The 16,425-nt window shown below is 43.1% G+C and overlaps 1 protein-coding gene across 1 annotated transcript in view; it reads right to left on the bottom strand.

The window, feature by feature from the left end:
* The window catches only part of FBXW8 (F-box and WD repeat domain containing 8), a 116,237-nt gene that overhangs the window by 2,213 nt on the left and 97,599 nt on the right, over positions 1–16,425 (bottom strand). The window contains exons 9-10 of the mRNA XM_008566166.1: positions 3,211–3,384; positions 488–598 (exon numbers count right to left, since the gene is read on the bottom strand). Of these exons, the coding sequence (XP_008564388.1) occupies positions 488–598; positions 3,211–3,384 (285 nt within the window). The remainder of the gene's footprint in view (positions 1–487; positions 599–3,210; positions 3,385–16,425) is intronic.

The following is a 16,425-nucleotide window of genomic DNA, read 5'->3' as shown; positions in this document are numbered from 1 at the left end:
CCTTCAGCCCACTCATGGTCCTGGGACTAGAGCTAAACAGGGAGGCAGAGGAGTTTGAAGGGGCGTATTAAATGCCGGGAGGCAAGGTGCCTGGAGTGGGGATGGTCGGCCAAGGGGCTAATATGACAGCGGCCCCTGAGCCCACCTGCAGGGCCTCACCCAGCAGGCTGTACATGGGGAATGAACTCAGGGGACTGGGCCTTGCCCCGTAACTCTAACCACAAGCAGGCCCCCTCAATGCTTGTGAACTGCCCCCTCTGAAAAAAGAGTGTTCCTGCCCTGTGTGCTGTAGTGGGGAAACACAACAGCACTCAGTGCCGCTTATCGGTGACCTTGACTGTGTCCCCAATTCCTATAAAAGCATGGCTGTGCCTGAGGGCATAGTGTGGGGGCAACATGGCACAGGGGTTTGGATTTTAAAAAATCAAACGAAGGTGGTCTTTTCTGAACATGTCCAGAGCTGGCCCACCCAGTGTCCCTGACTGACCTCCGGTGCGTGGTGAAGGTGTCCAGGTCGGCATTGCGCACCACCCTCTCATAGGGCACATTGGCTGTGATGAGGCTGTGGCTGTTGAACGAGATATGGCGGACAGGGTGTCTGGAAGACAGCAGGAGAGAGGGCGCTTGTGAGGGTAAGTCCCACGGGAGCTGAGCACAGTCCACAGTCCACAATTGCAGACTCAGGAGTTGAGAGCTGCAAGGGACTCTAGAACCCTCTAAGCCAGGCTTCTCTTTATAGAGAAGGAAATGGGGCCCCCACAGGGGCAGTGCCCACCTCAGTTCCCAAAGCTAGTGGGAGCAAGACTACACTCTGGACCCTTTTTTATAAACAGATCCAAATGCCCTGATCCATTCTGGCTGACTGCCCCAGCCATCGGGTGGGGTTTGGACATAAAGGACCAATTCAGCCTGAGAGAGATCAGCACCATGTAGTGGAGACCCGCCCCACTGCTGCCCTGGTCAGAAAGGCTCCCCACCCCAATCCTAAACTCAGAGAGCTACAAGGTACACCTATACTCTGGGTTGTAAAAATACATTCAGAAAATCTCTGAACAAAGCAGCTTCTAGTCTGTTTAACATAGGCTTTAGTGCATTTTAAAAACTTTGATGCTATGCCTGCCCTCAGAGAAGGGCCTAATTAAGAAAGATACCTTCCCACAGAATATAGCAATGCTTCCACAGCATGGGAGATGTTAGAAGCTATAAAGAATGGGGCACGGCATTAAGCTCTCAGGAGAAATTCCTTCAGCATGGGCTCAAAGGGTCTGCCAGGCCCTCTCAGAATGGCAGAGAGTGCCATGGGAGGGGACAAAGGAGAGGCCTGCTCCTAGGATGGGCAGAGGCAGGCTTCTTGGCTAGAGCAGAGGATTCTCTTGAGAGTAATGAAAGTTGAGGAAGAGGTGGAGCCCTGCCCTGTTAGTCCAGGGTCTGGGGCACCAATTGGAGGAAGGTGTGGTTGGAGGACTTCACTTGGACCCAGTAAGGCAGGCGGTGATGGGGGCCCAGGCCAGGAGAACGCAAAGATCAGGGAGGATGTGAGAGATGCGGGGGTGCTAGGAAGAGAAGGGACGGTAAGGCTTGCAGCCCGGCTGACTGAAGTGGTCAGGGAGCAGGATGTGAATTTGAGCATGGCAGTGAACTCTGGACAGGAGACTGTGTAGAGAGGGAGGCATCAGCCTTGTCTGGGTGGAAACCACCGGGCGTGCAGGTACAAAGGCAAATGCTGGGCCAAGACCACTTCTCTGGGGAAGACCTCACTTACCTGAGGCTTCATGTGAACAGCCATCCGAGAGAGCTTTTCAGAGAGAAGAATGAAATCTGCTGGAGTGCAAGCCTAGAGAACTAATCGAAGCTGCTGTGAAAAGCCTGGGGACCCAGGATGGCAGAGGGAGCTGTCCTAGAGGCAGGCCCAGCCAGCTCTTCAAAACAAACACCAGGTTTTCCTTTAAGGCAAATGCTTCTGGGATTCTAGTGTGGGAGTTTTAGTTGCCTTTTGGCACCACCTGGTGGCAACTCAGCACATCACCATAGAAATCAGAAAAATGGCCTATGCACCTGATTGCCAAGAAAGGAAGGGGATGGATAGACAGGGCACCAGCCTGATCAGAGCTGCAGCTGCAGCACCCACCAACACTGCCCTCCAAGGAAGAAACCAATTCCTCACTTAACCGCCTCTCCTAGGCATTTGTGAAGTTGTTGACCTTGCACTTAAGACCACACTGCTTCTCCCAGGTCTAGTTTGTCTTGCTTTGCAGTTGTGGGGAACAACCATCAGTTCATATTTGGAGGCCTTGGTCTCTATGCTCGCTTGCTTTTATTATCATGATCACCGTCCGCAGTATTGAGGCGCAGCTGAGAGGTGGCCTGTTGCCTGTCTTCCCACCTGCCTCAAAAGCAGGGGCTCCCCGCTTTGTGGACCAGTAGATGTGGGTGGGGCCCATTCCTTGGCCGAGGTGGGGACAGCATTAAGTTAGCTCTGGATGTCTCTGCTCCAGGTGAGGCTGCCTCTGCTTTCAAGATTAGAAGCAGGCTTGCTTGAAAATGTTTAACCAGTTAGGCCTCATTAGTACAAATGCACCTGTGAAGCCATCAGCCTGTGTTTGTAATAATATCTATTTATTTCTCAAATATTAGCGTTAAAGGTTGAAATTCCTCATTAGTTGAATCCTGAAAACTTTCAGTCCTAAGGGCCCTTCTGAACAGTGTGAGGAAAGTCCATGCGACAGAGGCAGAATATCACGGTTGTGCACATGACAACTCTGGAGTGGAGGATGCTGTGCCGGGGCCAGCCCTCCCTCCCGCCTGTGGTCAGACGGGGTGGTGCACCTGCACCTCAGTGGGGGAGTCAAATCATGGTCTAGCTATCTGGCTTCCTACATTTTTGGGTTATCTTCTCTTTTATTAAGATAAAATCCTAAAATAACCAGAACAATGCTTACAAGAAATTAGTTTCTTCAGAGAAACCTGGGCCAGATTAATAATGGCTGGGTGTGAATTGTGGCAGTTTTAATGAGGTAAGAGGGAGGAACTACATCTCCACCGACCAGCACCATTTTCAAGCCTCAGCTTCCTCATCTGATAAAGGGAGCCAGGAGCCACGGCTGGCTTGTCAGGTTATGGTGAGGCTCCTAAAGTGGAGCACGGGAAGCATTTAGCACAGTGCCTGGCTCCGAGAGGGACTAGTATGATCAGTGCTCTTACTGCGATTACCTAGAATGCACCTCCCACAGCTTTTGGTTCATCCGGTAATCCCACACAGAGACCAGGCCTTCTTCGCCTCCGCTGACAATTTTCCAGTCATCCATCTGGACTGCAGAGACCCCAAGCTGGTGGGCAGAGAGAGACAGGGCGATTTTATCGGAGCGGAGGTCATGGATCCTCACCCTGGAAGACCCAAGAAGAGCACAGAGAAAGAAATTAAAGACTGAAAGTACAAATTCCTACCCAGATGTGCTGGTCTTTGCACAGTGTTCCTATATAAAACTCCTTTGGTTGCAAACATCTACAATAATGATAGAAAACTTTTATCTCCTACTCAGGACACTGTCATAGTTTATAGAGAACCTGCCACTGTTTAATCAGTATGACTTAAAAACACATGGAACAAGAAAGATCCAGGACAAGCCCTGCTGCCCACTTTATCTGTTCCACAGGGAAGACACCTGTGCAGGGCACTCATGCACATAGAAGGGAGCTGAGGTCTGCCTGGCATTGTGACTCCATGTGGGCGTTGGTCTGAGAAGCCTGTCCCATGGTAAAGTTACTACCCAGCACAGTCATTTTGCGGGTGGTATAATACCCTGTTAAGGGCAAGAGGTAAATCAGCTACCAAATCAGTTGGTTAGGAAAGCAACACTTTTTGGGTATTTAATTTAACTCAACTTTACTAAGTTCATCACCATCTTGTTGAAATTTCAAAAAGCAAATGCTTTTATCCTTGACTAAGCACAGCAAGATCATAAGAGTATGTGGACACTTGGCAGTCATTTATCTAAAGACTGGATATACTTACCGTGTGATAATCTGAATTTCCTTTAGAATCTCCTTAAAAACTATTTTTTATATAACTCTATATGGATTTTCACATGAGGATAAATTATATAAGACAGAACTTTCTTATCCACTACAAATGTCACCATACTTAATTCCTGAAATAATCGACAAGAGCTAAAATTGAATGGGGCATAATTAAATTTGATGAGTATAATAGATCCTATGATACAAGTCAAAAAAGGAAAAGACAACCACTGCCTGAAAGACACCATCATCTAGCAGAGGAGTTGGACAAATATATGTTTCATGTGATCATATGTATATGTTTGACATGAAAAATAGGGTAAGACAAGATCATCTGAAACGTGTTTTATGCCCCTGATTCTTAGCTACGTGAGCATGCAAACACACACTTATTTTCAAAGTTCTGATGGAAAATTATTTTGAACCCGAAATTCTACACCTAGCTTACCTACCGGGTTTGAAGGCATAATGAAGACTTTTTTAAAAAAACAGAAAAGAACTCAGTGAATTACCTGGGGATACTCTCTGAAAGAAAGTGATATAGCAAAATATCAGAAGGAATGCGAGGAGCCCACACACAGGCCATATAGTCAATTATTTTTTTTTTTTTTGTCTTTTGTCTTTTTTCCGTGTCCGGCAACGGATCGCAACCCTCAGTGTTGCCCCCGTACCGGACCGGGGACCGGCAACGGGATCGCAAGCCTCGGTGTTGCTCCCGTGCCTCACTCAGCCAGTGAGCGGGAGCCGGTCTGTATGTGGGATCCGAACCCTCGGACGGGAGCGCCGCCACGCTTCCCAAGCGGCGCACTATCCAGTGCGCCACCGGGCCGGCCCATATAGTCAATTATTAAATAAACACTGAAACATAGCCCAAGAAGACCCATGGCTTAAGTAAGACCTGACTTGTCAGGTCAAAGAGATACATACAGGACACATCTGACTATTAACAAGAAGAGCTTCAAATGCATCACAAAGAAAAAATACCTTACACATGAAAAGCATATTTGCAAATGCCAAGGAAGAGAGATTACAATTTTAATACTTGAAAAGGTATATTTCAGGGCAAAACACATTAGATAAGAGCACAATTTACTAAGTGCTTAGTAAAACTTGCCTGGAAAAAAACCAAAACTACCCTGGACCTAATTTCTTTTTGGTAGGTTTTTTTGTTTTTAAAATGTGGTATATATGCACAATGGACTACTCAGCCATAAAAAAAAAAAATGAAATTCTGCCATTCGTAGCAACATAGATGAGCTTGGAGAAAATTATGCTAAAGTGAGATAAGCTAAGCACAGAGAAAATACCACATTATTACTCATAAGTGGGAGCTAAGAAAGAACAATCACAATAATACGTTGAACTTTCAGAAGGAGAGAACAGAACTGTGGTGGCTGGGGGAGGGGTGGGGTGTTAGGGAGAAATTGGTTAAAGGACACAAAGAATGAATACATTTTGTAATGATGAATATGCTAATTATCCTGATATGATCATCACATATTGAACACAAATACTGAGAGTCAATTCTGTACCCTGCAAATATGTATAATCAATTATGTTTCAATAAAAAAGTTTCTTATTATAATCTATTCAGGTTTTCTATTTCTTAAGTTAATTTTTTAAACCTCCAAATTTGAAAACTTAGATGAACAAAATGACTTTCTAGGAAAATAACAATTACCAAAACTGACCCCCAGGAGATAGAAGATCCAAATAGATAAAGTAACAAAGAGCAAACTGGGAAAGCTATCAAGGAGCAACAGTCCCCGCACAAAAAGAACAAGTGACATTGACACCTGTAAGGAACATCTGCAGGGTTATTTAAATTGCTCCACAGCCTATAAAAAGATGGAAAGCGTCCAAACTCTTTATATGAAGCCAGCATTCTATTACCAAAAACCTGACAGTGCGAGCAAGATAAAAGAAAACCACACATCTGAATACAGTATCAACTAATAGACTCCACAGCAATATGCTACAAACAAGTGGAGCCTTAGAAAAACCACATGGTCATTTCCATGGATGTTAAAAAAAATCTGATGAAATGTAACACCCGTTCTTAACAAAAAATCTTTAAAAAAAAAAAAAAGAATAATGCACTATCACCACTATTAGTTCACATTGTTTTTTAAAAAATTAGATACAATTAGAAAAAAATGAAAGGTATAAAAACTGGAAAGAAGTGGGCAAATTTATCATTAGAGATGACAATCCAAGAGAGTTCAATAATTCAGAATCGAATATAAATTAATTGCCAAAATCAATAGCTGTCTTATGTATAAACAACCACTAGTTTTAAAAATGTAATCAAAGACCCCACTTACAATAGCAATTATAGGCAAAATTATCTGTAATAACTTTCTCAGCTTGGAGCTCTACCGTATACATTACACCAAAATAAATTACAGAGGGCTCAAAGAGTTAAACAAACTATAAAAATATTCAGAATAGGGAAGGCCTTTCTAAACATAACAAAACCCAGAAGCCAAAAAAGAAAAGATTTATAACCATATACAAAGTGTTTAACTTTTTCCCATATGGGGGAAAAATCAAAGTCAAGGCAAATGATAAACTGGAGAAAATGTCTGCAGCAGAGAGGACTCATTTCTTATAATAAATTCCTTCAGATTAATAGTAAAGACTGACAACCCAATATTAAAATGAGACAAAACACAATTCACAGAAAAAGAAATATTAATGGCTTTAAACATGTGTAAGATGTTCGATTTTGCTCGTTTTAAGAGAAAGGATGCAATAAAACTACAATGCAGTACCACTTGTCACTTATCTACCCAGCCAAGATCAGGCATGATGACACACCCTATGAGGCACTCTAGGGTAGTGAAACATGGATAGGTACTATACACAGCTGATGCGAACACAAATCGCTCTTTAGGGTGTGATTTGGCAATATCCAACAAAATGACAAATGTACTTCACTTTTAACCCAGCAATTCCACTTCTAGGAATTATCTAGGATATATGTTCACATGTGTACAGATACAAGGCCACTAGCCACAGTACTGTTTTTAATAGCAAAAGATGGGGCTCCTGCTTTAGAGAACTTGACCCTTCTACTGCAAGTCACTTAATAATGCTGGATGAAATATAACATCCTTTCAAATCCACTGCTGAGCTCACAAAGTAAGTGACTTCTCCAACGCCCCAGCTGAAAACCAGACTGGAGAACTTGAGCTGCAACTCAAGTTGCAGTGTGGAGGGATAAGGCCATTTGCAGGAGCCAACCTCAAGACCAACAGATTTGGATCTCAACACAGGCAGGGGCATGATTATAAGACTTGGGCCCACCCAAAGGGGGAGGGGAGTACTGAGACTCCTGCTTTTTAAGAAATCCACATAAAACTTCTATAAATGAAAATGTTCCCTGAAATTAAATTCATGAGATAGGCTAGAAGCAGATTAAAGAATTTGCGAATTAGAAGATAAGTCTGAAGGAATTATCAAGGATGGAACACAGAGAGATAAACAGATGAAAAATGTGTGAATGAGGAGTTAAGAGACAAGAAGGATAGACAGTTTCAACATATGTCCAAAGAAAGTTCCACAAAGAGGAGACAAAGTATATGGCAAAGAAGCAATATTCAAGATAACGGCTGGCATTTTCCCAGAATTAAAGACATGCATCCTCAGACTCATATAACATTAATAAGAATAAAAAGGGATACATACATAAGAGTATAATGAAAAAAAAGGGGGGGGGATACAAAAGACAAGTCTTAAAAGCAACTTGAAGGAAAAAGAACATTACCTATTAAAAGGAACAATAATCAGACTGACAGGACCATTAGAAACTACATTTAAGTTGTCAGGAATTCCTATGACTGGATATGGATGGCACCCTTAACTAGCCCATCAACTGAGTGCTAGTTAAAGCAATTCTGGTGCATCCACACAGTAGAACACGGCACAGTCATCAAAGGAAGAGGCAGATGTATACCTGCTGACAGGCAGTGGTCTCCAGTGTGTCAATGCCCACCGCTGTGAACAGGTGCATGTTGGGGGAAGGGGGATATACAAGTGTGCATGTGGGCAGACAACCCCTGGACACGCTAACTGTCACGGAGTTGCAGCTGAGGCTGACTAGGCAGCTTGGGAAGAGGAGTGCACAGAAGAGTGAATTCTCCTATACTACTTTGTGCTTTGAAATTCATTTTTTTTTTGGTTTTGTTTTTTTTGGTGGCTGGCCAGTATGAGGATCTGAACCCTCGACTTGGTGTTACAAAACCATGCTTTAACCAACTGAGTGAACTGGGCAGCCCTCTTAAATTCAATTTTGAATGTGCTTGTTACCTGTTTAAGTAAAATGAAAAATAAAATCCTGGAAGGACATACTTGAAATGTTAGTTACCTTGGAGAGGAAGAGTGGTAATGGAAGAACGAGTGTGATAAAGGGGGGTTTTCCTTTTTATTCTAGACTCTGCTGTGTTTTTTCAAAAGTAAGAACTCATTCGTGACTGGGAGGGGCACCTGGAGGTCTTCCCGGGTACTGGTCATGCTCTGTGGTGGATGCACAGCATTCTCTGTGATTCTTGAAACTGTACACACACCTTATATGCACTCCCGTATGTATGCTTTGTTTTATAATTTTAAAGGTAGTCTATTCACCTATTAGGTAATGTCAAATAAAATAGGATTTTAGGGCCGGCCCGGTGGCGCACCGGATAGTGCGCCGCTTGGGAAGCGCGGCGGCGCTCCCACCCGAGGGTTCGGATCCCACATACAGACCGGTTCCCGCTCACTGGCTGAGCGAGGCGCGGGAGCAACACCGAGGGTTGCGATCCCGTTGCCGGTCCCGGTCCGGTACGGGGGCGACACTGAGGGTTGCGATCCGTTGCCGGACATGGAAAAAGACAAAAAAATAAATAAAAAATAGGATTTTAAAGATATACAGTCTTAGAACACAGAGGAGAGATCCATCAGTTCCTCCTGGCTAGGCCATGTACCCAACAAGTGATGCAGAACAATAAAGAGGTCTGTGGCTATGGAATGCCTGCGTTCAATTCCCCACTTTCCAGGAAGCGATCTGGGATTAGACAGACACAGAGAAAACAGGATGTATGCTTTGAGAACAAAGGTCTCTCTCTGTTTGCATTTAGAGACACCTATCTTTAGGCATCTGCAGGTAAGAGAACAAGGCTGTTTGGCCAGAGAAGAGAAAAAGTGTATTTACTTTAAAAAGAACCCTGCCTCTGGGCTATAATGGGAACTTGAAAAGGATTTGTGGGGAGGGTAGAAATTTTTAGCCTAACTACTTTCCAGCGCATATTTGGTTAATAAGGGTCTATTTTGCTGTGGTGATTTCCATAAAGAGCTCCTCTGTTGAATATTTATACTCCATAATTTACAGTTTGGCTGTTAAGGAGACAAAGGCAAACACAAATTTGGTCCAGAAGTTCAAAGTTTGCCATCTGTTTTCCTATTGTATTTAGATACCAGCATAGATGACTCCAAATAAAATAAACAAATACACCAAAAGATACAGCATTAGTGTATTTTAGATCACTAAGGAAAACAAAAATGGGCCAAAACAGCCCTGAACTCCCCACAGGAAAAAAGGAAAAGCATTATTCTGACCTCTCCTTAGAGGCATCACTCTGGCTTCTTGTTGACAGAAACAGCAAACACCACGATGTGCTAGGTCTACACAAGCCATTCAAATGCACATTAAGAAACAGGTATCTGCCTCAAACATCTGACAGTGTGCAGCAGCAACCTGAAATGCAGTGTACCTTGGCAGAGCCTGTAACCTCAGCACTCAAATCAAATGCTAGACGCTGGGAAACAGGTAGCACAGCAAATGGGCACCAAAATATGCCAAGCCAACTGATTCCAGGGACAAAAAGAAGCCAATGGTAGATATTGCGAATCCCTATTTAGCGAGTATTTCATCAACTTTGCCTGTTGAAAAGAAAAATAATTGGTCTGAAGGCTGTAATTGTGTTATGTTTAATATTCATGGTTGGGCTTGGACGACTGTTCCAATGCTCCCTCTCTCCAGCCCCTCTAATGAAAATCACACCGTAGGAGTCGGCTCTAGCCCGCCAATTAAAACAAAAGACACCAGAACCTTCCAAAGACTCCAGCAGAGGAGCATCCATCTGATGGGCAGGAAAACGTGCTGGAACTGAGAGGGAGGCACGCTCTGGTTGGTCCTATGTGAAGAGCTTTGAATAACTTATAACATTTGCAGATAGAGCAAACGCAACATTGACGCCCTGCTCACTCTCTCTCTAACAGCAGGCAGCAGTACTACAAGCACACCACAACTTTATATTTGTTAGCGCAAGAAGTAAGCCCTGAGACTCTTTAATTGGGGGTTGCAGCTTAGGGCTCGCTTCCTATTGGTTTGGATTAAATAGGCCTATGATAATAAGGCAGACTGTATTTGATGGCAAATCTGAAGCCTATTCAGACTCTCACTTGGCAGTTTCATTAAGGAGCTGACCTCCAGCTATATTTCTATCCAGAAAAAAAAGTGAATAAGCAATAAGGCATTAAAATGTAGGCTTCTTTAACGGCCAAATTAATCAAGAAAACTCATTTTTAAAAAAAAAGAAATCAGCACATGATTCTGGTTTGGTCTCATTGAACCTAGGCTATTAAAGAGGATTTTAAATATAACCTTATATCCCAAAATCAATAGCTTTATCTATATAGCACTGATGATGGCCCTTGGTGAATGATTCATTACAAACAGCAACTAGAAAGACATGTATTTTCAGGTAGAACTGCCTGGTTTAATCCAACTAAGCTACGCTTAGCACTCTCTGTATTTTAAAGCTGTATCTCTGAAGTTTAAAGTTTTCTGTATGTAGAACATAAACTCAACATGGTCAAGAGTTTAAAGCCCTGTGGACCAATCACTGAACCTTTCTGGATCTGTTTCCTCAGCTGGGCCTGCATTAGATGGTCTTGAAGAGCTCTGCTAAACCCAAAACCATAACCAGCCAGCCCATGATACTACCTGTGGACAATGATTATAGTGTATTTGATGCCAGAAGAAAGGGGACATGATCCCAAGTTGGAAATACCAAAACTTTTAGTTAACTTTAATATTTAAAATTTTAATCATATGAATATTTCATATATACATACTGCACATAAAAATGCCAACACAAGTTTTTTATTTTCATATGCAATGAAACTGTTCAACATGCCTGATGTTTGGAAGCTGAATGTATATTACTTAGTAAAAAAGGGATGAAATATTTTAATTAAAAAGCCGTAGGTAGGGCCGGCCCGGTGGCGCACTGCTACAGTGCGCCGCTTGGGAGCACGGTGGCGTTCCCGCCGAGGGTTCGGATCCCACTTACAGACCGGTTCCCGCTCACTGGCTGAGCGAGGTGCGGGCGCGATGCCGAGGGTTGCGATCCCGTTGCCGGTCCTGGTCCGGTGCGGGCATGACACTGAGGGTTGCGATCCGTTGCCAGACACGAAAAAAGACAAAAAAAAAAAGGGAAAAAAAAGAAAAAAGCCGTAGGTAATCAAGACAGTGTGATACTGTCAAAACACAGACATACAGGGCCAGCCCCGTGGCACACTCGGGAGAGTGCAGCACTGGGAGCGCAGCGACACTCCTGCCACGGGTTCGGATCCTATATAGGGATGGCCGGTGCGGCTCACTCGCTGAGCGCAGTGCGGGCGACACCAAGCCAAGGGTTGTGATCCCCTTACCGGTCACGAAAAAGACAAAAAAAAACAAAAACAAAAAAACACAGACATATATATCAATGAAATAGAATCGAGAGTCCAGAATGAACTGTCAAATTTATAGTCAATTGATTTTCAACAATGGTGCCAAGACAATTCAATGGGAAAAGAATAGTCTTTTCAACAGACAGTGCTAGCACAACTGGATATCCACATGTAAAAGAATGAAGCTGCACCTCTACCTCACACCATATACAAACATTAATTAAATGGATCATAGACCTCAGTGTAGGAGCCAAAACTATAAAACTTTTTGAAGAAAACACAGGAGTAAATCTTTGTTAACCTGGGTTAGGAAATGGCTTCTTAAATATGACACCAACAGCACAGTGATGAAAACAAAACCACAAAAATCAGAAACTTGTGCTTCAAAGGACACTATCAAGAAAATGAAAAGACAGCCCATAGAATGGAGAAAATATTTGCGAATCCTATCTATAATAAGGGACTTATAGCTAGAATGTATTAAAACTATTGGGGACTGGCCAGTTAGCTCACTTGGTTGGAGCGTATCCTTATAACTCCCAAGGTCATGGATTAAGATTCTGGTACTGGCCAGCCACCAAAATAAATAAATAAATAAATCTCAGGGGGAAAAAAGAAAGAAAAAGACTAAAACTCTTAACAACTCAATAAAAAGATAACCCAATTAAAAGTGGGCCAAGAATTTGGATAGACATCTCTCCAAAGAAGATATGCAAATGGACACATGAAAGGATGTTCAATACCATTAGCCATCAGGGAAATGCAGATCAAAACCACAATAAGATACCACTTCACGTCTATTAGGATAACTATAATCAGAGACAACAGCAAGTGTTGGTGAGGATGTGAAGAAATTTGAACCCTCATACAGTGCTAGTGGGAATGTAAAATGATTTGGCTACTTAAGAAAAGAGTTTGGCAGTTCCTCAAACAGTTAAAGAATTACCCTATAAGCCAGCAATTCCACTCCCAGATAATATACTCAAGAGAAATGAAAACATATGTCCACACAAAAACTTACAACATGAATGATGATAATAGCCAAAAGGTGGAAACAACCCAAATGTCCACTGACTGATGAACGGATAAACAAAATGTGGTATAACAATACAATGGACTATTATTTGGCCATAAAAGGAATGATGTACTGATACATGCTGCAACACAGGTTTATCTTGGAAACATGCTAAGTGAAAGAAGCCAGTCACAAAAGGTCATATATTATATCATTCCATTTATACGAATGTCCAGGACAGGCAAATCCATAGAGAAATACAGTAGATTAGTGGCTACTCAGAAATGGAGGGGTTGGAGGAAAATGGGGAGTGACCATTAAGGATTTCTATTTAGGGTGATAAAAATGTTCTAAAGTTGACTGTGGTGATGGTTACACAACCTTGTGAAATTACTAAAAACATAATTCACCAATTTAAATTGTACAATTTAATATCTCAAAGCTGTTGAAAACCTTGAGAATATGCGGGGGGGGGGGGGAGGCTGTGCGATTTGTTGGTTCAATGAATGTTGCCTTAGCAACCTGACAACAGCCAGACATTTGCTCTTAGCACCAACTCTTACTTTGATTCTCCCTAGCAGAGCAATGATAAGCTTCTCAATTCTAATGAGATCCCCGATTTTATTGGTGAGGATAATATCACATATGAGAAGACTGAGAGTAACCAAACAGGAAGGGACTTCATTTAATATAGCCCACTACTGCCAACTACAGTGTTTACTTAAATCATTTAAAAGAAAATATGAGTTCTGATTCTGGCTGAGGTGGAGTAAGCTTACTACTGCCTCTCTCCTGCTGACTACCACCAACACCTACAGACAAAATACAGAAAACAAATGCCTGAGACTCTGGAGAGTAAACGCAAGCTGATGGATTGTGGAAACCAGGAAAAGGAGCCCCTGAAGGCTGGCAAGTATAAGGATTAAGAGAGAAGGAAATTGAAGAAGGGAATCCATAATACCATGTATAAACCCACACAAATCCCAGGCTCATCTCTGAGCTGTGCAGGACAGATCCAAAGCAGTATAGCAAAGACTCTGAAAACTCAACTGAGACTTAAACCACCGCCAACTCTCAGACTAAACCTTGCATGGCATAAGTGCAGGACAGACTGAAAACAGCACAGCAAAGCTTTAGAAATAGAACTGACATTGAAATCACCACCCACAGAGGGCAAGACAGAACTAGTGGTCTGAACCTAACCAAGGTTTAAGGTTTTTTTTTAAATCAACCTTTTTCAGACGATTATAAAACAGGATACAAAGTGTACACAACATAACATTCACAATGTCCAGGATATCACCCAAAATTACTTGATATACCCCAAAATAAAAACTAACAGGAAAATGTGACCCATTTTCAAGGGAAAGGAAATAATTAACAGATGTCAACTCTAAGATAACACAGATTTGGGGACTCAATGACAACTTTAAAGCACCTATTGTAACCATATTCCATGAGGTAAATGCAAAATGAGTAGAAAAAGTGACATTCTCAACAAAAACAGAAACTATAAAAAAGAACTGAATGGAAATTTCAAACCAAAAAATATACAATCTGAAATTAAAAACTCATGGGATGGGCTCAATAGCAGAATGGAGGTGACAGAGGCAAGAGTCCGTGTACCTGAATTTAGATCAATAGGAATTATGCAATCTGGAGAACAGAAAGTAAGGTGATAGAGTTTGGATATGTAGTCCCCCCAGACCTGTGGAGCTACCAGAGTGGAACACCAGCCTGGGAGAGGTGAAGTGTGGCCTGAGACCAGGAAAGCCATAGAAGTGGAGCTACCCAAGGACTTGGGGACCCAACCCCCACACCAGTGTGGTTTGTGCAGCAGCTCTGCAGAGTATAGGCCTGAAACCTCGGTGGCATCCACGTTGTGTTAAGTCTGCAGGCCGGCAGGACATGACAGCAGTGGAGTCATGGCAGCCTCCACCCAGATTCCAGGGATGTATGGAAAAGCCTGAGGGCCCAGGCAGAGACCTGGCACAGGGGCAGAGCCACTGCAGAGGACATCTACTAGAGCAATGCCAAGCAGGAAAGTGGGGTTGGAGGCCCCACAGGGAGCCCCCACCAGGGAAATGTCTAGTACAGCCAATGCAGCAGGGCTGCTGCCAGGACCCCTGAACTCCGGGCCACTGGTAACACACAACGCAGGCCTGGAAAAGCCACAGGCACCAGTGTGGCCCTATGGGCTATGCCTGGTAGAGCTGCGGGAGTGAGGCTGCCTGATGCTTTGGGGACCCAGATGCCCCACTGTGCCCAGGATGCAGGACTTGGAGTCAAAGAAGATTATTTTGGAGCTTTAAGACATAATGTCTACCCTGCTGGGTTTTGGAATTGTTTGGGGCCTGTTTCTCCTTTCTTCTGGCCTATTCCTCCCTTTGGAATGGGAACGTGTACCCAATGTCTGTTCCACCAGTGTATCTTGGCAGTAGATAAATTTGGTTTTGATTTTTACAGGTTCACAGCTGGAAAGACTTGACTTTGGTCTCAGATTAGACTTTGGACTTTGGACTTTTAATTTGGTGCTGGAGCAAGCTAAGACTTTTGGGACTGTTGGGATAGAATGACTGTATTTCATATGTGAGAGTGACCTGAGTTTTGGGGGCCAGGGGCGGAATGATGGAGTTTTGATGTGTTGTCCCCTCCAAAACTCATGTGGAAATTTGATCTCCAATGTGGCAGTGTTGGAAACTGATTAAGTCATGGGGGTGGACCCCTCATGAATGGATTAATGCTCTCCCTGGGGGAGGAGGGGTAGTGAGTGAGTTCTCACTCTAAGAGTTCCCGTGAGAGCTGATTGTTTAAAGGACGCTGGCACCTTCTCTCTCACTCTCTCCCTCTTGCTTCCTCTCTCGCCATGTGATCTGCTTGTACCTGCCAGCTGCCTGCTGCTTTTCCGCCATGAGTAGAAGCAGCCTGAGGCCTGTGCCAGATGCAGCTGCCCCAGAATCGTAAGCCAAATAAACCTCTTTCCTTTATAAATTATCCAGTCTCAGGTATTTCCGTTATAGCAACACAAAACGGAGTAAAACAGAAGGTTTGACTTCAATGACCTGCTGGGCAATATGAAAAGGTCTAACATTCATATCACTGAAGTCTAAGAAGGAGAGGAGAAAGGGATTAGTGAAGAAAACTATCTGAAGAAATAATATCTGAATGCTATTTACAATAGTCAAGAGTTGGAACCAACCTAAAATGCCCATCATCAGATGAGCGGATAAGGAAAATGTGGTATATCTACACAATGGAATACTACTATTATAAAAAAAAAAATGAAATACTACCATTTGCAGCAAGATGGACTTAGAGAAAATTATATTGAGATAAGCCAGACACAGAAAGAGAAATACCGCATGTTCTCACTTATCTGTGGGAGCCAATAAAAATAAATATACAAACAAATAAATGGGGGGGAGGGGAGAAGACACAGCAATCACAATAATTCCTTGAACTTAAGACAAGTGAACAGATATGATGTTGATGGGGGGGGGCGGGGGGGCAGGGAGGAAGGAAAAGGAGGAACTGGTGGAGGGACATGAAACTCAACTACATTGTATATTGAAAAATAAGAATAAAAATAAAAAAATAATGGCTGAAAACTTCCTAAACTTGATGGGAGACATAAGTTTATAGATTCTAAATGCCCAATGAACCCAGAGTTTAAACAA

Source organism: Galeopterus variegatus, unplaced genomic scaffold (assembly GCF_000696425.1).
Source record: "Galeopterus variegatus unplaced genomic scaffold, G_variegatus-3.0.2 Scaffold227, whole genome shotgun sequence".
NCBI classification, from domain to species: domain Eukaryota; kingdom Metazoa; phylum Chordata; class Mammalia; order Dermoptera; family Cynocephalidae; genus Galeopterus; species Galeopterus variegatus.
This window is presented reverse-complemented; position numbering and strand designations above follow the sequence as displayed.